The sequence below is a fragment of the Hyaloscypha bicolor genome (assembly GCF_002865645.1).
Source record: "Hyaloscypha bicolor E unplaced genomic scaffold K444scaffold_10, whole genome shotgun sequence".
Taxonomy (NCBI): domain Eukaryota; kingdom Fungi; phylum Ascomycota; class Leotiomycetes; order Helotiales; family Hyaloscyphaceae; genus Hyaloscypha; species Hyaloscypha bicolor.
Window position 1 is genome coordinate 3,578,066 of NW_020194512.1, and position 20,839 is coordinate 3,598,904.

A 20,839-nucleotide genomic window follows, 5' to 3' on the forward strand; every position below is an offset into this window, starting at 1 on the left:
TGCCAAGTCCCTGCCGTGTCTCGGTCAGCTGGTTAAGTAGGTTAAGCCACAATCAAAACTCATCAGCTCCTAAAGCTCAGCCGCGGACAACCTCAATACCTCTCTAACATATCTCAAAGGCGTTAATATCCTCCCAAACCTCACTAGTCATGTCATCAGACAAGCACACCCTCCTTTTCCACCCCTCCTCGTCTCCTGGCCACCCGTTGGACCTCCCTACCGACATAACCAGGCACTACATCCCCACCCCCCTTGGGACCCTCGAGCTGCTCTCCGCCCAGCCCAGCATCTCATTCTCTCCTAGGAAAAAAGCTATCCTCTTCCAACACGGCGGTTTCGGATACGCCTGCGTTTGGCTCCCCTTCCTGACCTACTTCTCCTCACGCGGCCACCCATGCTATGCTCTCTCCCTGAGGGGCCACGGCGCCAGCTGGAAACCTTCATTCTTCTCACTCGTCTGGCGATACGGCAAAGATACCATGGCCCTCGATCTCAAATGTGGCCTCGAATTCGTCAAGTCTCTAGAGAAGGAACGGAGGGGAGGAGAGATGGACGATGAGGATTTGGTTCTGGTTGGTCATTCGGCGGGTGGTGGGTTAGTACAGCGGTTTTTGAGTCGGGGGATGGCGAAAGTTGGAGGAGCTGTGATTTTAGCGGGTTTTCCGAACTTTGGGGGGTGAGTGAAAGTTTCATTCTCTTTGTATGGGGTGGGGAAGGGGGATGGACAGTGAAGGGAATAGTGCTAATTTTGGTGCAGATTGGGGGTGTATTGGAATTGGTTTAAACTAGATCCTTGGTTTGCGCCGCGTCTCTATTTTAGGGATATGCGGCATCCTCGATCTCCGTTGTCCTCTACCAGTCTTGTTCATAGGGCGTTCTTTTCACCGGAGTATCCAGTAGGGGAGGTAAAGAAGTTCGAGGTACTCATGCCGGAGTATGAGAGTTTGGTGTGGCCGCTAGGGATGATGTTTAGTTTTGTGAATGTGGGAAATGTGTTGAAGAGTGTTATTGGGTGGAGAGATGGGGGGCAAGCACGGGTCTTGGTTGTTGCCGGGGAGAAGGATACTTTGATGGGTGTTGGGTTGATGCGAAAGATGGCTGCGGATTATCGACAACAGTTCATCAGCTTTGCCAAAAGTCTCTGGGGTGCCAGATTCATGGAGACATCGGAGACTAAGCCTGAGAGTAGTGATCAACAAGGGGTCGGCTTTGAGGTTATTCAAGGTTCGGGCCATCATATCCAGAATGATCTGCATTGGGAAGAGTGTGCTCAGAAAATTTTGGCATTTGTTGATCAACTTTGATTTTTCCCTCCTAATCGTCACTAGATTGCCCTAGATTTTCAGCTAGTCATGCGCTGTGATACTCAACTCATTCAATATACACAAATTTCCTTTCAACATCTACTTGTCGGTCGAAGATGGTTGAACTGTGTTCCTGGGACTCTGTTTCTCAGATACTCTTCTGGACATTTCCCCCTTGCTTCTTGATTCCCCCATTCTCCCCATTCTGCTGTCAGTGTCACTTCAAAGCACTGCCCTTGCACCCTCCCCATCCACCCTCAACCTCTTTTCGCCTCCTTTTCCATCCTTAATCAACTTCCCAAACTCCTCTCTCTCGCCCAAATCCCTCACTTCTCGATCATCTTCTTCATCGGCATTCTCCATACAAGTCCTACAGCAACATGCCCATTGCAGACGTGAAAAGTTTCTCAATGCTCTAACCCAGCTCAATTTACATTCTAGACAATGATATTCGATGTATACAACAAAGAACAAGAGAAGTCCGGTTCCGAGGATGACAACGAGGACGAGAAACATAGCCAGGGGAACCAGAAGCGAATTGAAGGTATCGCGTGAGACAAGGATATAGAGAAATCCCTGTACTCCCATAGCGAGCTCTGTATATTGGTGAGACGAGGGCAAGTGGCATGCGTGGTGGGAGTGAACTTACGTGAGAGCAGCGTGGAGAATATTTGAATTATTGTTTCCAGCATAGCGGCCACCATTGCGAATGCGTTTTGAACTGAGAGATAGCCTGCTTAGAACGGATAAGATAACGCCTTGTTGTGAAGACTTTTGATTCAAGACGTTGTGTCTCTTTATAAGTACTCATTCATGCGCGCAACCAAAGTGTGGGAATATATCGTCATTCCGGGAAACTCGGCAGCCCGATACTAGAAAGAGATTGATCGGAGATTTGTCAGAACTACCCCTCGAACATTGTAAGAAATTGAAATTGAAATTGACTCTTTTTTACCACGTGAGGACCTGTGTGCCTTGGGGCTTTCCCTACAAATGGGCGATTCAACAGAGAGAAAGGGGGGGGGAGATGTCTGTCACGTGACCAGTGCACCTCACCTCACTTTTCGATGTTGACTTCTTCCAAGGCATTGACCACCGACAAGTCGGCATTTGCAGCACAACGGCACAGGCATCAAGTCATACATTGATGAAACAGAACTAGTAAGAGACATGAGGAAGTTTCAAAGGTCATTAAATCGTGATCCGTACTCGCCAACAACCAGGAATAATCCGCACTCCACAATACTCCAGAAACGGCCGTCAGTCATCCAAATCATATACCTTGCGGTGTCACCATAAGGGAATCCTTTCCAAACGCCTACTTGAAACTCAAACAAATACTCTGTCCAACTTAGTTCTGAGAGATCTTGTTCTGGACGAACACCACCATCACTGCCGAGAAGCTGAATGCCGAGTATCATTAGCAACTTTGTATTATGGTTAAGAGCAGAAACTTACGCAGCAGTAGCAGTAAAGATCTCAACCCGTGAGCTTCCTGATGAAATCAGGACGAGACCAAAGGCGAAGACGCTGTTGAAAATGGCGATGAGTCCGAGAATCATTCCCATCGACTGCACCCTAGAGAGAACGACGATGGCGACGACGGGGAGGAGACAGGCCACGATGGTTGTCAATATGGACGTAACGCGTAAGATCCAGCTTTTCGAGTAGGCGGTAAGATTCTTGTCACCAGCCTTGGAGAGATTTGAGCCTCTCGATGCCGCAGTGCCAGCGGTAGAGGCAGTGGATGCGCTTGAGTCTTGGCGGAATCGTGGAAGATGGCATGAAGAAAACGGGCCCTTCACTCCCCCCCAAAGCTTCGCCCAGGTAGGCTCTCCACATCCTCTCCACACACGATGAAACAACGGGATGAAACTGTACACTACCCATAACGTTAAGCCGTCGGGTTTGCTTCCCGCGCGAGGCACTATCAGATGCTCTTGAAATTCTTGCAGGACCACATCACGCTTTACTTCTTGAGTCTTGAACAATCCCACGAATAGGCCCCAAACAAGCTTGCCGAGTGATTTCTGCGTAACTTTCGCCTTGCCGAGTGTGCCCCAGGTCTGGGAGCCTGATCCCGTGATAGCAGAGCCATTAACAACTTCCCTTGCACAGTTCCTCAGACACTCTACATTGCTACTGTCAGCCTCTGGGAATTCTGAAACTTTTGAGAATTGGATCAGTGCAGCGTCTTTGAGAAGGATCAAGTTAGTAGTATTCCTTTTGCACAGAAATTTTCAAAGTAGCTTACTGTATTTATCCAGAATAATCCGAATCTTTTCAAGTATTTTCAATTGCTCAGGACTTAGCTCTGAGTCCTTTTGGTCCGAGTCCTTTTGCTCTGAGTCGCTTTGCACTGAGTCGAACAACCAATCCAAGTCTTCTGCAAAGTGAATTTGTGAGGCATCGCCGTGGAAATAGTCTTGGTATTCAGTTTCATGCAGTTCTTTCCTCAGTTTGATGAGTTCCGCTTGATAGTAGAGTAAAGACTTCACGTTGAGATCATTGAACGATGGAAAGGCCACAAACGCAGGTTTGTTGGCTATTGTTCTGGCCAACGCAGGCCATCCAGGAACCGTACCGGTAACATCTTCCATGGTGACGCTTCCATTGGGGCGATTCTTCGTTATGCCGGGATTTGGTGACTGTGAGGGTGAGGAAAAGGCTGTGGTCGTAGGAGACATCTTCTCCGACCCGGAATTAGATGTGGCGGGCTCGCTAGGGTCCATACCTGTATAGATATGGATGCTCATTCTCTGATTCGTCCCAAATATTGCAGCAAGTTGTGGCGAACGAGAAGTCGATAGAGTAGGAAACAAGAGATCATAAAGGGCGGTTCGTAGAAGAGCGCTGACTGACCTCGTCTTGAAGTATCGTTGCGGGGTGGGGCGAAACTATCTCAGCCGCGAGCGGGGCTTCTCTCACTCCACGGTGTGTTGTCAGCGGCCCATCGACTCTTACCCCCCGGGGTACGGAACTGATGCCCAGAAGCCAAGATATGAGCCTAAGGGGGCGAGGTGCGTTGATGCCCTGCCTTCCGGAATTCCTAGACAACCTATTGGCCTCTAGATCCTGTAGATGCGCAGTCTGAGGCGAACGAGAGGGGGCCGTCATGCCATACAGCATGTTGCATGATGCAAGAAAGAAAATCTGACTGGGTCTTGCATGCAAAGCGATCTGTTCATTCGTTCAAGGACACCGAGGCGAAAGCGATCATGAAGACTGCTGTTTCTTCGCGGGCGATGTTCAGCATAGCCCTTTTTTATGGCGATGAAGAATGTTCTCTCCTGACAGTTGGCCCGTAGGCTCCCTCGTCGATTGCAAAGTGGCAGCATTCTGTACGAACATGTGTGCTCTATAATCGTCAGCCTCAATTAACTCTTAAGCCGGGCGGCATCGCGGCCGGCTTGGTGGGAGACACGAGCCTTCTTCATGCATCTCGTGGCGACGAGCGAAATTTCTGCTGGATAGGGCTTGATATCTCACTCGGTGACGCTCGCCAAGGACGAATAGAGAACGCAGATTGACACTGCAACTCCTGTTTGCTGGGCTGGATGTGGGTGGACCGGTCTCTGATTAGTCCAGGCCAGTCCAATGAAGCCATTGACCAAATATTCCGCCGTTGTACCATCAAGGAGTAAAGCAATAGTTCGAAAAATAAAATTAAGCTCGCTCTCTTGAATAAAGATGATGAAACGTTTGGGTGATAGAGGCGTCTCAGTGCCAATACACAGAAGTATTTTGAAATAGAAAGCAATGAAGAACAACCTCAGACTTGGTGAACCGAATCGGATAACATAAGAAGTCAAATTCAGATTGGTCATGCCCAAAGGCATGCGTGCGCTGGCACCTACGCCCCGACCATACCAATGATGCAACTGTCTGCAGCGCAATTGAAGTGGGAGCGATGAGAGGCTCAGCTGACAGGCATCTGTCAAAATCCGAGCCTCATAGGAGGATGTCTAAGCTTCTGCAGCTAGGCAAACGAAATGCTGATTCCTGAATGACACCGAGTGGGAGAAGGCTGGAAGGAGCCGAGATATATAATCTCAGGCGTCTCATCGCTTCCACTTGGAACAACCTTCGTTTCACAAAGTCGAACCCGACTACCTGCCAAAAGAAACCGAGGACTGTTCCCATCACTCCTGTGCACAGGTAAGCGCCTACTATTGACAACTTGATGTGATAGGCTGTCAGCGTCCGAATGTCGGAGCTGGACCGCACGCATCATGGCGGCCAGCTGTTGGTCCACTCAGTCTCGGGAAAATTCTGCGAGGACAAGTGGCGACACCTTGCGAAAACGCGACGAAATGTCGTCGCTTTATATAAGAGGAATCCGGGAGCCGCTAGGGGGGGCCGGTTGATGGGCCGGTCACTCTCTGTCAACGCCCAACCTTCGTCCTCCCTGATGTGTCAACATCGACGACCGAGTAACCTACCCATCCTGGAGTCTCATCACACCACCACCGTGGTTGAGAAATCGTTGAGCACGAGCTGAGCAACCATCACTTGGTTTCGTTCCGGATCAAGTTGGCCAAGTGACAAGAGGGGTCGCAAGGCAACCACGACTGCGTGTGAAAAAGCAATCACGGAAAGCTGTACAGGGTAACCTTTACTCGTACTCGGTCAGAGACGGGCCGGGAGAACCGAAAAAGGGTCGCGTTGTTGGGGTCCCGAGCCGGCTTTATCATCATCCTTGCTGTCCGTGGGAGCGCAGATTCTCCCTCCCCACGAGACGGCGAGCCTCATCCCTGAAGCTTCTGCTTGAAAACTGCGATCTAGGCGACTCATGTGGCTTTTCTTGCCGCTCTCTCACACACATTTGTAAGAAAGTGCAAGTGAGGCTCTCCAAAAGGCGACCCATTACAGCAGCAAACTCCTCTGGGCCCCCCACCCGTTGCTACATATATTGCTCCTCGCAGTTTACCCCGCAGCCTCGCGCTCAGCTTCATTGTTACAATCCGCGACCCAACTACACGAACTGAGAACGCTTGATATTTGCAGCAGACTTCGCTTCGAAGGCATACAGAAACATGAACGAAGTGCATGTAGCAAATGGTCAGTTCACTTTTCCAGCTCTCGCGAAGGTACCTGCTTCCCGGCTGACGTGGATTTCTCTCGCAGTTTTAGAATACGACAACTCTGAATTTACCTCGAAAAAGCCCGCGCACACTTGCTCCATCTCGTACAGGTCATCCTCTATCAAGCCCTCCATGCGATCTAGCAGATCTCGAATCACACTTGTTGGATATGATGAAGATTTGGAGTACAAACTAGACACTGCGTACGGCACAACAGACAAAGTCAAGGAATCCACCTGGCTGGACCATTTTTTGGGCGTCTTCTGCATTAGAAGGAGAGGCAGAGTCTCGTTGAGAATGACAGTCATGCCAACAAAACCCGAAGAGGACGAGGTATGTGGTTCGATAGTTGGGGGTGTGGAGTATTCACTGACCCAAGTTACAGTACCACTGCCGCTCTCCGTATATCTTACCTGTCCACGTTCTTTCGACTCAAAAGGACAAGTCAAGACATTTCATACCGAAAGAAGCCAAATGTACGATCGACACCGGAAACCTTCAAGGGAACTTGGTATCCAAAACATTTGTCATTGATGTTCTCGGATACCCTGAGTCCTGCTTTCAGCCATTGACAAAAGTGGAAGAGGCTGGAGGGACTGGAGTAACTGGCCACAAGCTCATCCCGCAAGGCGCAATCTCTCTGACGTGGTACCATAACAATAGCACCCGCGTATTCCGGGACATGCGCTTTTTGATCTCAGAGCATCCGATGTATGACCTTATCATTGGCTCCCAGTCTATCCACCAAAATAGGATCTTGGATGTGCCAAATTTGATGGATGGGGAGCATAATGTTCCTAATAAGGAGAAAGGCTGTAAGCTTGCTTCCGCCCAGCTATTTATTCCCGCGTCAATTAACAAGCTTACAGCAGAGAAACTTGAAGAGCTCCGTGATATTATGAACGAAAGAAAAACAGAGTATGCACCAATTCAGAAGAAAGTAGAAGGGCCGAAAAAATCCAAGGACCCCAAGATTCTGGAGCAATATCATTCCCTCAAGCAGAAATATGAGATTGCCGTGCAAAACTTCAATGCCGAGAATCGACGGTTTCAGATTGATAGATACTGGAACAAGCACAAAGAAGTGAAAGGCCGCAACGAAAAACTCGAAGAACTGAGAAATGAGTGGCAAAAAGACTTCCCAGGCGAGGAGATCCCGGCACGGGTTTTGACAAACCCTAAGGCAACGAAGGGCGATTGACCAACTTCATGGTCTGTCCGGCAAATAACCTTCCTATTCTGTTGTACATCGCGCTTACAGGCTATCGAGCAATCGGCTTTGGGACATTTTCTTTTCGGAGGTACGGTTTTGTTTTGTTTGAGATTTCGGCGAATTGAAAGTGAAGTAGCTCAGACGAATAACGGATTTCATGACACATTGCAAGAAGTATTAGTGATTAACGCATCACGCCCACTAGAAGCCCACATAGCGAATAGAACTAACGGGATTATGCAACGAAGTAGGTAGTTCTGCCACGCGATCTTTCTTTACCCAGGCTCCCTCCGCATCACGGAATTATGTCGCTGCTTTTTAGCCTAGTGGTTTTCACTGGGAGCGCACACACAAGACCGACCCCGTCGCTCAGCCCACTCTTGGGGGAGCCTTACCACACCGCCTTTCCACCCCCATGGCATTTGGCTTTCAGCTCAGCCCCGCGATTGCTGACTCGCAGACGTTGTGCAACCACACCAGGCTCACTTGATAAGGCTGCCAGCAGAGCCCTGTGCGCGTGTGATATCGCTTTTGCTCCACTGGCGACGTGGCGTGCACATGACCACCAGTAACAATGCTGGTGGATGAAGGACGGTGAATGGTGATGAATGGAGAGAATGCGAGGGGGTATTGAACTAAGGGGGTGCGCAAGGCTCGCCATATATCGGCGCGTTCACACGTGATACTGGAGACTTGGCTCAGAACACCGTTTCGAATATATTCACATGTTCTTTTTTGCTTACTATATACCATGGAGGAAGAGGTGTAGAGTTAGGCCCTTTTAAAGTGCTACTTTAGTGGTCTTAATTACAATCACATGTCTTTAGTCACGTGGGTCTGGTTCCTTACCTAGCGTATACTATCCCCTTTCGCGTTTAGAAGCAAGTGTAGGAACCTCGATTAACTTCTTTCTAAGATATGCAAGGGTCTTCGGGCCTTATTTAAAAGTTAGAGCGGCACCTACTACTCTCCTGACTAAGTAATACAAGGCACTAAATCAGCTCTTACCTCGCGGGTTAGAGATATAATTTTACACTTCTAGTACGTGACTCGCTTAATTGTTTTAAGTACGAACTACTCCTATGACTTAAAAGTTATCCTTAAAGCTTTGGTAGGGTGGCATGTTAGAGAGAGGGCCGATATAGGTGTTGCTAGCGTGCAATTGCGAGTGGACAAGGGGTATCCCACCCCGCTATGAGAATCAAATCATGAGTATTAGAAACTGCACTTCCTTTACTAGACCAGCCTTGACCCACTCATTATTGAAGCGTGGGATAAGTCGTAGCGAGTTACCGGCTTTCATCCCCGCGATCTCGCGAGAATTGAATAGACCGCTTACAGAATGTGGGCAGCTTGCCGTTCATCCCCGTTGATACTCAGGGTGCGGATGAGTTTCTCGCCAACAGTGCGACTCGCCTTGGGTTCAAGATCCAGCAACGGTAGGGCCCAGTCAAACGTCTTCTCCCAATAGCTTACCCTCCACGTTCACTTATGGGTATATAGTGCTAATATTGGCGACGTTTTCCTCTTACTTGGCACTCACAAACTTGCAAGAAGAAGCAGCTTGTATCTTAAGATGTCGACCCCAATTGTAACCCGGCTATTTATCAACGACGCATGCAATCCATGGTGACTACTCATGCATTCGGCCCTAAGACACGCTCCAGTTTGTGTCAGCAAAGACAGGATCGACTTTGCTTTGTACAGCCCCGCGACAGTGGAACACGTTGCTGACGTCTCCCAAGCAGAAGCCGCAGACATCGAAGATGTTTTCATTACCGCCACGGCGGCTCAGGAGAGATGGTAAAATGTTCCTCCAATGATGAAGGCTCCTCCGTATGGTAAGCGAGCGGGATTGACTATGCAAAGTGGGGATGAACTAGCAAGGTTGGAGGCTATCTCCATGAGAAAGTAGATATTACTTAGAGATCCTCCCCGATCGTTTTGAAAGCAACTCGTACTGGCTTTTGGCGACAAGACCTTATTCTTCGTTCATGTTCGACAAGATGGCCCGCGCTGGTCTCTTCGGACACTATGCAAGTGCTGCTTACCACATCGAAGGGCAGTGCAGCTTGAACACGCCAGGGATGATTAACATGACTATCAAGCAACCGTACGGCGTCGTTGCTGCCATCATTCCGTGAAATATATCATTGATCATGTTCGCAATGAAAGTCGCCGCTGCCATTGCTGCTGGGAACGCTATCATTGTTAAGACTAGCGAAAAGTCACCTCTTGCCGTAAGATAATTGCAACATCTATTAGAGAGTACCAGCCGCTAAATATTTTATCGGTGCTTCAAACTTGACACCTTGATCAAGAAAGCTGGATTTCCTCCCGGTCGGATTAACATCGTGTCGGGATATGGTCATATCACGGGCAAAATTCTGGCAGAACACATGAAAATTCGGAAAATTGCCTTCACAGGCTCTGTAGTGACTGGGGGAGGGGGTAAATCATGCAGATGGCTGCAGCATCGAACCTGGAGAATGTGACACTTGAGCTAGGGGGGAAATCCCCCGTCATCATCTTCGCAGATGCAGATTTGGACATGGCGGAGAAAGCGTGAGTTCTAATCACGACATACACCAGCGACGCCAGTATGAAAATCAACTCTGACATATTCCCTTGTGTTTAATAGGACAGAATGCTCGATTCACCAGAACAGTGGACAGCACTGACAAGCAAATAGCAGAGTATGGTCTTTTTGGTAAGCCTCAATCGCACTTTACAATTTTCGAAGAAACAAAATCAAGTACTCACGCACATATATAGCATTAGTCATTGGAGATTGTAGTTAAATCCTTATATAAATATTTCGTACCGCCCATCAGTGCATAGTTTACAAGTGCAAATCGATCATCACAGTCGAAGATTACTGAGTTGAAGGAATTGACCATGTGTTGTACATATCTCTTCCCATAATTGAGATTGCGAGTTTTCTTGAAATAGATTCTGTTCTGAGCAGCTTATCATGCATGTTCTGCTCCCATTAGACATCAAGCCTACTGGTTTCACTCATGCCATACTCGCTAGCCGCAATGAAATCCTTGCAAATTGAGATCCGTAACACAAACACCGTCAAAATTTCAACCAAGCAGGCTTTCCAGTCATATTAATGCCAGCTACAGCAATCCATCTGTCTATCTACGTGTACGCGCCTTCTTTCCCAGCAAAGCGCTGAGCACCGTTGAGAGACACATGGAGAAACATCATCGCGCCTAGGTCTACATATATAATAAGGCTTTGTAGGAGGGGTTTCTCGCAGCTACCTTTGTCTAACCTTCAGCACAAGCCCTGACGCACTTAATTCCTCAATTACAAAATATGCTTTCCAAACAGCCCCCTGCTGTTGGGAGAATATCTCGAGAAATTAAAGTGCAAACCGCTTCTACCCGATAAAACCTACCTTTTCTCCCAACCAGAAGGAAACCGAAACATAATCTTCTTGAACCGGCTCTGCTTTTGCACCATATTCCCCTCCCCTCCCCTCCCCCCTCCACATCTACATCTGCAAACTCAACATGCTGCACCACCCCCACTGACCCCAAATTAATCTCAACCCACTCTCTATTCCTAATTGCCGCGTCCCTCTCTTGAGAATTCCTTCTTCGCTGTGCCTCCTCTTCGTGCGGTCTCAAGATGTCACGTCGGTATATCTCCTAGATGATGGCGAAGATGATGAGAACTACAAGAATGATTTCCTCGGCCAGAAACTGCTTCACAGAAATTACAATTACATTGTTCTTAAGGAGCAATAAAGAAGTTCACCGTAATTCTCGCATTTGCATTTGGTTATAGAGGTATAGACCTGTACCGATGACAGAATTGAGGTCCAAAGGAGTACATTCAAAATACAACATCCAATGTAGTGCCCTACACACCTGAGAAGATTTATCTTTCAATAGAAAGCCACGACTCGATGTCTTTGTACGAAGTGTGCAATCCACTCTGTATCACAACTTCTTCCGCATTTATTGGACATCCATTCCCCGGGCCGCAATCACTATCTTTTCCTTCGCCTCCTCCGACACGCGATCATAAGCCAGAATTCCCAATTGCCTTCATTCCCTAAATCAAGCCCTATTTATCTTCCTGATCCTTCTCCATCTACTCTTTCATCAGAATCTCTAAACGCTCCACCTTCGACTGGAGAGACAGGACCTTTTCCCTGAGCTGGGAGAATTCCAATTTCAGCTGGGAGTCATTCGTTTTTGACAAGCAGATTTCTTTCCCCTCAACAACTTTCTCAAGCTGAGCCAGCTTTCCTTTTAATGCTTTGACATTGTACTCGAGCATTTGTGTATTTCGCGCCGAGGACCGGTAGGTGTGGCAGATGTCGAAGGCGACGATGATCAGCATTCAGCTAGCCGGTGTTGAGACCGAAAGACATATTATGATAAATTTAAATTTGGCTTGACACTACTCGGAGATGTGAAGTATTAATTGAAAAGAAAGCAAGTACAAAGACGGCCAAAAAAATATGCAAGTGATTCCGTCCCATCGGACCAAATCGAGATCGATCACGTGCTCAACCCCCACCCACACATTATGAACCATAGAACGGAAAACAGCTTCGTCATTCTAGTATTACACTGCCGTATGCCAAACAGAACCGACTCCTACTAAGCCCAGCACTTATCGAGTCGGGCTGCAATTTCTGAGCAGAAGTCCGACAAGTGTTCGGTTCGTTCGCGGACATTAATCGCGAGACATTTCCGGACTATATCACCGTATACCGACCCCGCCAAGCTATGGTAATGTTAGCAAACCATATCAAGGTATCTTTAGGTAAAATAACAGCCTACCTATCAAGTTTCATAGTCAACGCCTGGAACCCCCTCTTCACTCGCTCGAAATCATCATCTTCAATCTCCACTAACGTCTCTAGCGGTTCCCAAAGCCCAATCTCCAACAACAAACATCCAAGACTATATATATCATGTGACCTCGAGTATCTTATCGTAGGATTCCAACGCTTGTCCGGATGTTGGTAGTAATCGAGGGTTTGTTCGAAGTCTTTAGCGAGCTTGCTACGCTGTGGTCGTGGGTCGACCGAGCGATATATCTCTGCATCTGAGAAGGCTGAGCGATATTCTTTTGTGTCTGAGACTTCTTCGAGGATGTCGTCGATTCGTGGGTTGAAAAGTCCCGTGAAGAGAGGAAGCTCGTATCCGATGGGCTGCGGGTAGCCTGATGCAGGGCCTACTGGGACCCCACTAGAGGGAATATTGGGCGCAGGGAAGAAGAGGATCGAATTGGAGCGAATGTTCCTGTTCATGTAAGTAGGTTTCTATATTTCTCAGTCAACATAAGGTGAATACTTGTGGATCCAGCCAACGCTGTGCATCATATGCACTGCATCGACCAATTTCTTCGCAAGGCGGAAGCGAGCACCCAATTCCAGCATCTGCTGACAGGCGGGGTGTTCCTTTTCCAACAACTCCTTGAGTGAGACCGGCATTCGTTTCTGTGAAATCGCTCCGGTGGGCATAATTGATGGTAGATTAGCTCGGATATGGGCTGGTGGTGCCAGCACAAGACCAAACCTCCTATTTGCTGAGTCTTCCACCATCCCATAGCAAGTAGGAAGCAGTAGCTGTCCAGGCTTGGAGGTCGAAAGAATCAATGTCTTGTCTCTTGTATCCTTCTCTGCATATCGCTCCATATCATCAACCCACTCAATCAAAACAACTCGGTTTTCCTTCTTGGCAGGATAGTCAAATAGAAGCGCCATAGTCGAAGACTCGGTAGAAGGGAGGGCGTATGCTGGATCGAGTCGGAAGTCTCGCATGGTAAACTTGTACGCCGCATGTTGCCTCTGGTACCGCACCACAATGCTGAATTTCGCAGCAAGAGAGATATTATGATAGGTATCCCCAATAGAAATTCCGGGCGGGGTGTGTCTTGCCTCGTAGGCTGCTGCCTCAGCTCTGCCGCGCAACTCCTCCATGTCCATCTTCCTCAACTTATCACATTCTCCCTTCCTCACCCTTGCCAGTTCGAATGTTGGCCCAAGTGTGACAAGTTCCTCTATGTTATGTTTCAGCAGATCAATAAGTTTGTTATATCCTTCATCTCTATGTCGGAAGAGAAACTTGCACCTCTTGATGATGGACATGTTGATTTTGCATCGTTCGAGGAAGGTGCCTTGCGTTTCGAGTGTTAGATTCTCGCCATCTTTGAGTCGGAAGCGCGTGAGATCTTTCGGTTCCTACTAGAGTTAGTTCAACTGGATTTTTGAGAAGTGAAAAACTCACTCGGTCCGGAAATCGCTGGGGCTTCATTCCAAACTGCTCCTCGAAAGCGTGAGTATCGAACAGTGCCAGTGCCATCAAAGCCAGTTGGCGATGAACTTTTCTTGCAGTTACAGGATCACTCTTTGCGTAATGTTCGAATTTCATATCCTGTTCGCCGTCTTCATTTCGCCAGATCTCTCTCCATTCGTCGAATCTCTGGGTCACGTGAGCGATGAAGGATCGATGGATTTGTACCACATCTGGCAGAACTGGTAGTACTTACGTCCTGTTGGAACTCTATCCTAGCCACGGCTAACTGAAGTGTCCTTGGCGCGTCGAAAACCCCCTTGATCATTGCGAGGCCATCTTCCTCTCTGGATTAGTTCCCCGGCCTCGCAGTCTGGGGAAGAAACTTACCTCGACATAAAGGCAGGAGTGTAAGGACTCCGGTCACCATCCCCAATGTTTCCGCCATATTCACATAGTTGATATGCCGCGAAGTTTCGGGAAAGCTTGAATATGTTGAAATCCCATGATAATTTTCTCATCGTAAAGTGAGGCTGTAGGCGCCAGCGGGCAAGATCACGTGGAAAAGTCCTGGCCCCCAAGTACTGTACGTAACGCGGCACAGGCCGCAGGAATGGGACCATCCGGAAGTAGACACCGAAATCTCATGATTGTCATGGCTGATAGTTTGACTTCATGTTGAAGTGAAGTCGACGAAGTCTGGTATGTTTGGCAGACTGGTTCGGATGGTTGTGCTGGGTATGCGTTGGCATGGCGAGACAGCCGGACCAGATCCCGCGTTCCACGAGGCACGCGAAGGTTCGCTGGAGTTATCTTGCCGTTTGTGGTGGGGGGTGGCATGCATGCACCGGACTGCACCAAATCATTCTCGGTGGACCAATCTAAAGTTTATTTTATTTCTACTGGTTGGTGGCGAGCGCTGAACGTTCACTATTGGTCATTACTTGAGGCTGTCATTTCTGACTGACCTCTACTAGCTCACCCCGATATTTCATTCTGACATAGATCAAGCCGACAGAACTAGTCGAAAAATGCCTTTCCGGATGTGATTCAAGAAGCTAAGGTACTTTTTCTGTTGTTGAAAAGCTGGATTGAAGGCACACCTATACACCATTGTTGGGTTGAATTTAAATGTCTAAAAACTAGACCAGGGCTAGACTGAAAATCACGAAACACCAACCTATTAGATCTCAAAGTAATCGCTCCCAGCCACTGAGTTCCAAGCCGATAATACAAAAATTCGGAAGTATACAGAAATACGAGGCAGGTTTCAATCACAACCCTGAGGCACTCCTCAAAAGCAACTCTGAAAATTGTTTACTTATGCCAAGAGTAAAAATTGTCTACGTGCTCACGTGAGGCCATCCCGTTGATAAGCGAGTTGTGGGTTTAATGAAAAGGGGGGAGAGCGCACGTGCCTCCTCGCCTCATATATCTCACGTCAGTTTAATTTATCTATACTGTGGATTGTCATCCCTAGATTCATCTCAAAAGCTACGCTGGTCTTGGCGCAAGAGGATACATTCCCTAGTGTGGTTCCAGCTGCGTCCAGAAGATTTCTAGCTCGAAGATGCAAGAGCGATGCTCCTTCTCGAGAACAACGACTGTAAAGTCTTTCCGAGGGATATATATTGGCCCAACGATAAGGGGGAATATAAGAGTTTAAAGTCAGGAAAAGCTTGCTATAGAGAAGCCCTTAATTCTTTGCTTTGCAACCGATTACTGAGAAGCCCTGTTCTTAGTCTATGTCCCTATAGCGTAATATAACCTCCTAATCAAGGCGCATATAGTTATAGTAAGCCTTCAGATGCCTTACCCCTCCAACTCAGTACAATTAGAGGGCTTATAGCGCTTACTAGGACACTACAGGCTCAATTAGTGACCCTATATCTATACATGCGATTATAATCCCGTCACTTTATACTGCAATCTTCGTAAGTTATGAAGCTTCAAGGAACCGTTTTTAAAGATAGAGACCTGGGGCAAGGACACTGTTAACATGGGCGCGTGTATGCTTTTCTATCTTTCCTACGAGCACGATACTTACCGCTCCAAAAGCACCTGAAGCCTAAAGAGATCTTGTACAGTGCTATGTGAACTACACTATGGATGGATATAGCGGTCCAGCATTTAGGGTACGTGCTGATGCTCAAGCGAGAGATATTCACGGCGCTGCCTCTGACCGAGGTCTTATAGTCGATGGCGGCACCTGCGATGTGACTTCACTTGATTATTTCAGTTGGTAAAAGTGAAAGCCAAAAGGAATACAGTTTGTGGGGCTCTGCGGCGGCTACTCACGAGGAGGTAGACACTAGATGCTCAGTTCCCTCTAAGGTCTCGGAGCCGACAAGATCTTATTCGTTAACCTGATAACTGCAGACCGGAACTTCCGCACTGCGTTACCGAGCGAGAACATAGCTCTCTTCTTGGCTATCCGCGACAGCGGCGGGAGTACTTTCGGAGTTGTGACATCCATGGTCTTCAAAGCCTTCAAAGAGGCCGAGACAACAGCCGGCACTGCCGAGTAGGGTTCAAATAAACAACATATTAATGGAAACCTTGTGGTAAGGAGTACTAGTATACTTTAGATACTTTGCGATCTTCACAAGCGAAGGAATGGCAGCCGAGTGGTTCTTATACCCCAAAACCGACGGGGTATTTCCTCTTCCCCCTGACGGCCAACCAAGATTCAGTCTCACCGCCATCTTTGAACTTGGAAAGTCACAGGAACAAACGCAAACCATTACCTGTCCTTGGCTAGAAGAGATAAAGACGCAGGTACTAACCTCGCCTTAAATTAGACTCAGTTCTCTACCTACCACGCACCATACTACAGCATATTCTTGTGAACATTTTATGCTTTATTCTCCTATAATCTAGACTAAGTCTCGTATCTTACTTCTTATGGGAACTTTGAAAAATACGAAAGTTGAATATCACTATCGTCGCGCTCCGTGTACTTGCTGATGCGGGAGGAGTTTCAACTGGTGTACGGAGATAACGGCACAGGTATCGGGAATACAGGTCATTTTGACCCTTAGTACTCTACTGGGTGCGAATTTAGGTCAAAAACTTGCCATAGGCCCCTATCCCTCCTGGTAGTGCTCCCTAAATTGACGTGAAGATGCGCTATAAGACATTCGCAGGGCATAAGTAGATCTTCTATGGTTATTACTAGTAGCGGAGTAACTACAGCGCTCGGACACTAATCGAACAACTATTATGCCCCTTTAGCGAAACCCCCCTGTAAGTATAGTGGAGAAGCCCTAAAAAGGTATGGTAGCCCTTGTCGAAGGCGTAATTGCGCTTTTAGGGGAAGGGCCTGGAAATATAGGGCCTTGTAGCGAGTTTGCTACCTTAACCTGTATGTTTAGAGAGCCTAAAAATTTCCCAATGCCCTGTATTCCCAATACTTTGTGCCGTTGTCTTCGTATGTACGCCCCGACCCTCGCGGGCCGGGTCTCCGGGAGGCAAAGAAGGAAACGCAGTCCACCCCTCCTGGCGCGAAACTCTCAGCCACACGGTCGCATTCCTCATGGGGGCTCCGGATGCAACCGCGGCCCAACACAGCAATTGAGGAAGGATTTCATCGCGGACGGGATGAAGCCGCTAAGCGATGCGATGCGATGCCGGGGGCGGAGAGCTATATGAATTAGGGAAGCCGTCTTGAAAATGGCTTCCAGCAGCTATTTTACGGGAGCAATTATGAGTGATCGTGGAGATTAAGAGGGGGGTTGAGCCAGAGAATGTATTTTGGACGGCGACGGCGGCGGGGAGTGAGGGGAGCGAGATGAGTGTGGATTGGTTGCCGGATGATAATGGGAGAGTTGCCGAGTTGGGTGGAAGAAGCGACACCAGTCTCATGAGGAATATATGAGTATCCATTTATATGAGAGGTTGAGGGGGCGGGGGAGTGAGATCGAATAAAATTGAGAGACGTGAGAGATGAGGTAGTATCCCAAATCCAAGGTAGTTTACATAGCATCGAGGAGGCCTTGAAGGCAAAGGATCATTCTATGAACTCCTTCTTATCATTTCGTTCGTGATTGACTATATCTGGGGCCGCAATATCCGTCTTAATCCGGACTTGAAAAGGAGGTCCCGTGAACCTTTCATGCAGGTACCCCATATCCTTGAAGCTGTTACTAAGCTTGCGCACTTTCCTCCCAAGGTTTAATCCGCGATTATTCATTGCATCCTGCAGTGGCTAAAGGGTTTCACCTACATACCCTTCTTTCAGCCCCTTCTCTCATTACTAGACACATGATGCTATACGGGTCAAATGGAGGCTGGGACTGCTAACCTCATAGGCGAGATGATGTCATCGAGCTCCCATCAACAGGTCGCAAACCAGCTTGGTTCAGACGAAAGCCTGGTGAAATATCGTCGAAATACTTAAACTACCCAAAGGAATTAGAACCATAAATCTACATGTGTGTTCTGCGCATCGATCGCGTGACTGTATTTCTGCACCGTCGTTAATAATCCCGCGCCGGCCTCATTCGATGCAGCGCGCAATTGGACGTCATATCTGCCCCTCCAACCCCACCATGAGCTCATCCCTACTTAAGAACCCCCCTCAACATTTTCCTCCCTCTCTTTAACACCGCACCTCCTTTTCGCTTGAATTTTTCTCCCAAGACACAGCAGAATCAATTCTTCCGTACTTATCTTCCTTCGATCAATTCAATTAAACCGCCATCATGCCTATCCCAGTCCCCAAAGCAGACCATTTGATGGACCTGTTCAGCCTTAAGGGTAAGGTCGTCGTGGTATGTATACCCTCAGCTTTCTATCTGCCACTCCACATGTCTCTCTAGCCGTAGTCCCCCTAGACTTTGTAAACCAGCAATCACTAACGCAGAAGTTCCACAGGTCACCGGCGCATCCGGCCCCAAGGGCATGGGCATCGAAGCCGCACGCGGCTGTGCAGAAATGGGCGCCAACCTCGCCATCACCTATTCGTCCCGCCCCGAAGGAGGTGAAAAGAATGCAAAAGAGCTCGCCGAGTCCTACGGCGTGAAGGTCAAGGCCTACAAATTGGACATCGGCAACTACGCCAGCGTTGAAAAGCTGGTCGCCGATGTCATTAAAGAGTTTGGCAAGATTGACGCCTTCATCGCCAATGCTGGCCGCACCGCAGACTCTGGGATCCTCGACGGTACGGTGGAGGCTTGGAACGAAGTCATTCAGACGGATCTCAATGGAACTTTCCATTGTGCAAAGGCGGTGGGACACCATTTCAAGGAGAGGGGCACTGGTAGTTTCGTGATTACTGCTAGTATGAGTGGACATATTGCGAACTTCCCGCAGGAGCAGACGAGCTATAATGTTGCGAAGGCGGGGTGCATTCATATGGCACGCTCGCTGGCTAACGAGTGGCGTGACTTTGCTCGAGTCAACTCTATTTCCCCCGGTTATATCGATACTGGTCTTTCTGACTTCGTGGACAAGAAGACACAGGATTTGTGGAAGAGTATGATCCCTATGGGTCGTGATGGGGAGGCGAAGGAGCTGAAGGGCGCATATGTTTACTTGGTTTCTGATGCCAGTACGTACACTACTGGCGCTGATATCGTCATTGATGGTGGTTACTGCGCACGATAAATGTATCGTTTAGTGTGGATCGTGGAGCCTAGTGTTGAAAAGTTCTTTTTGATAAAATGACAGCTCAAGAATTCACATCATGCAATCCAAGCTTCAGTGTGTCCAGGCGGAAGTGTCGATATTTCCATGTGCCTGCTATATTTTCAACTACAGCGCAGCCTTGTTGAGTTGGTAATAGAGCGGCAATGCTCCCTTCCTAGTGTCTAGAATCGAGCCATCCAAAGTATGAGGTGATGTACGAGTTAGCCTTTGTAGTCCTACCAGTCCGCCCTAGATTTAGTGGACCACTTGCCGACGTTCCTTCACTTTCCTGTTCTCTCTATATTTCCGCAACCGGGTCATTTCATCCCATTCCATCTGCCCGTCAACAAATAGCGCGACGGCCATGGCCTATACTCCACTCAATAATTCGCACAACGTCATCCGGTTGTTACACCTTAAGCGAGCCTCGAAGGAACGGGATGAAATCCAAGCCCGATCCTCGTTAGCCCTGCTTGACGATCGACCACAGTACGAAGCTTTATCGTACGCATGGGGAGATGCCAACGACACTCGTCCGGTCGAAATCGAAGATTGCGGCATCCCCATCACCAAGAACCTCTACTTAGCTCTGAAGTATCTGCGACTCAACAATCAGGAAAGGGTTCTCTGGGTGGATGCACTTTACACATAAGTCGATTGATACCGAATAAAAGACCTCAGAAACTTGAGCTTTTGACCTCTGTTCTCTGGGGGGGGGGGGTTCATTTTGTCCTAGGTGCGCGAATCCTTTGCTGGCCTTGCCCCGATCGAAGATACTATTCATAATAAAAGTCTATTATATTTCTAAAGTAATATTATTTCTCAAGTGTTTATATCCTTTTGTTAATTTGACCCCATCGAAGACATCTTTCATACTGCGCTCTATTTGATATTGATGAGATCACATGGCACGTGTATTAGAGCCAATTTGTAAGCCTTGATAGAAGTAGCCCTGAGTCCTGGAGCTGTGAGTCCTAAGCACTCTAATAAAATCAGCTAGATCACGCTTAGGGGATCCTCTTCTGGTTCCCCTCGCGAATTCGTGTTGTCTAAATATAAATCTTGCTAATGCCTCCAGCCACCTCTTTGAACCCATCAACGATGTCGTAATGGGATCGGTCCCTGATCCCCTATTAAATTTACAAGGGTCCCTGCCGGATCGGTTTCGCGACCCGCCGGCCCCTACTGCAGCCCTCGCCGACCCTCAAGAGGGCAAGGCTCTACCATATGCTTCTTGTCTCCGCCCCCAAAGTTGCACATATACCTTGTGGGAACGAGGCTATCCCAATGCAGCCTATGCGCATCCGAAACTGGATCGGGTTCTCTGCCTTCTGTTGGCTCTCG

General features: G+C 48.2%; 7 protein-coding genes across 7 annotated transcripts; 4 read left to right on the forward strand and 3 right to left on the reverse strand.

The window, feature by feature from the left end:
• Nucleotides 1–112: 112 nt before the first annotated feature.
• On the forward strand, nt 113–1,478 carry K444DRAFT_649455 (alpha/beta-hydrolase). Its single transcript, XM_024885570.1, has 2 exons — nt 113–676; nt 758–1,478. The coding sequence occupies exons 1-2, from the start codon at nt 150–152 to the stop codon at nt 1,302–1,304; spliced, it is 1,074 nt and encodes a 357-aa protein (XP_024744463.1). The 5' UTR covers nt 113–149; the 3' UTR covers nt 1,305–1,478.
• A 48-nt stretch (nt 1,479–1,526) lies between these two features.
• K444DRAFT_623714 (uncharacterized protein) lies at nt 1,527–2,008 on the reverse strand (the record flags this gene model as incomplete). The annotated part of the gene is made up of 2 exons (XM_024882313.1): nt 1,527–1,900; nt 1,954–2,008. 2 exons carry the CDS (start codon nt 2,006–2,008, stop codon nt 1,527–1,529), a joined length of 429 nt encoding a protein of 142 aa, XP_024744464.1.
• Nucleotides 2,009–2,655: 647 nt separating this feature from the next.
• On the reverse strand, nt 2,656–4,036 carry K444DRAFT_515487 (uncharacterized protein; the record flags this gene model as incomplete). Its single annotated transcript, XM_024873603.1, has 3 exons — nt 2,656–2,707; nt 2,763–3,498; nt 3,559–4,036. The coding sequence occupies 3 exons, from the start codon at nt 4,034–4,036 to the stop codon at nt 2,656–2,658; spliced, it is 1,266 nt and encodes a 421-aa protein (XP_024744465.1).
• A 2,037-nt stretch (nt 4,037–6,073) lies between these two features.
• K444DRAFT_18037 (uncharacterized protein) lies at nt 6,074–7,810 on the forward strand. The gene is made up of 4 exons (XM_024870810.1): nt 6,074–6,365; nt 6,432–6,721; nt 6,774–7,203; nt 7,258–7,810. Exons 1-4 carry the CDS (start codon nt 6,341–6,343, stop codon nt 7,587–7,589), a joined length of 1,077 nt encoding a protein of 358 aa, XP_024744466.1. The 5' UTR covers nt 6,074–6,340; the 3' UTR covers nt 7,590–7,810.
• Nucleotides 7,811–11,941: 4,131 nt separating this feature from the next.
• Nucleotides 11,942–14,520, reverse strand: K444DRAFT_606489 (uncharacterized protein). Its single transcript, XM_024879003.1, has 6 exons — nt 14,258–14,520; nt 14,124–14,206; nt 13,862–14,056; nt 12,926–13,815; nt 12,410–12,874; nt 11,942–12,353 (listed from the first exon to the last, which is right to left on the reverse strand). Exons 1-6 carry the CDS (start codon nt 14,313–14,315, stop codon nt 12,227–12,229), a joined length of 1,818 nt encoding a protein of 605 aa, XP_024744467.1. The 5' UTR covers nt 14,316–14,520; the 3' UTR covers nt 11,942–12,226.
• Nucleotides 14,521–18,422: 3,902 nt separating this feature from the next.
• On the forward strand, nt 18,423–19,565 carry K444DRAFT_579225 (mannitol dehydrogenase). Its single transcript, XM_024877649.1, has 2 exons — nt 18,423–18,639; nt 18,743–19,565. Exons 1-2 carry the CDS (start codon nt 18,571–18,573, stop codon nt 19,472–19,474), a joined length of 801 nt encoding a protein of 266 aa, XP_024744468.1. The 5' UTR covers nt 18,423–18,570; the 3' UTR covers nt 19,475–19,565.
• A 245-nt stretch (nt 19,566–19,810) lies between these two features.
• K444DRAFT_690361 (uncharacterized protein) lies at nt 19,811–20,147 on the forward strand (the record flags this gene model as incomplete). The annotated part of the gene is made up of 1 exon (XM_024887764.1): nt 19,811–20,147. The coding sequence occupies exon 1, from the start codon at nt 19,860–19,862 to the stop codon at nt 20,145–20,147; it is 288 nt and encodes a 95-aa protein (XP_024744469.1). The 5' UTR covers nt 19,811–19,859.
• Nucleotides 20,148–20,839: the final 692 nt, after the last annotated feature.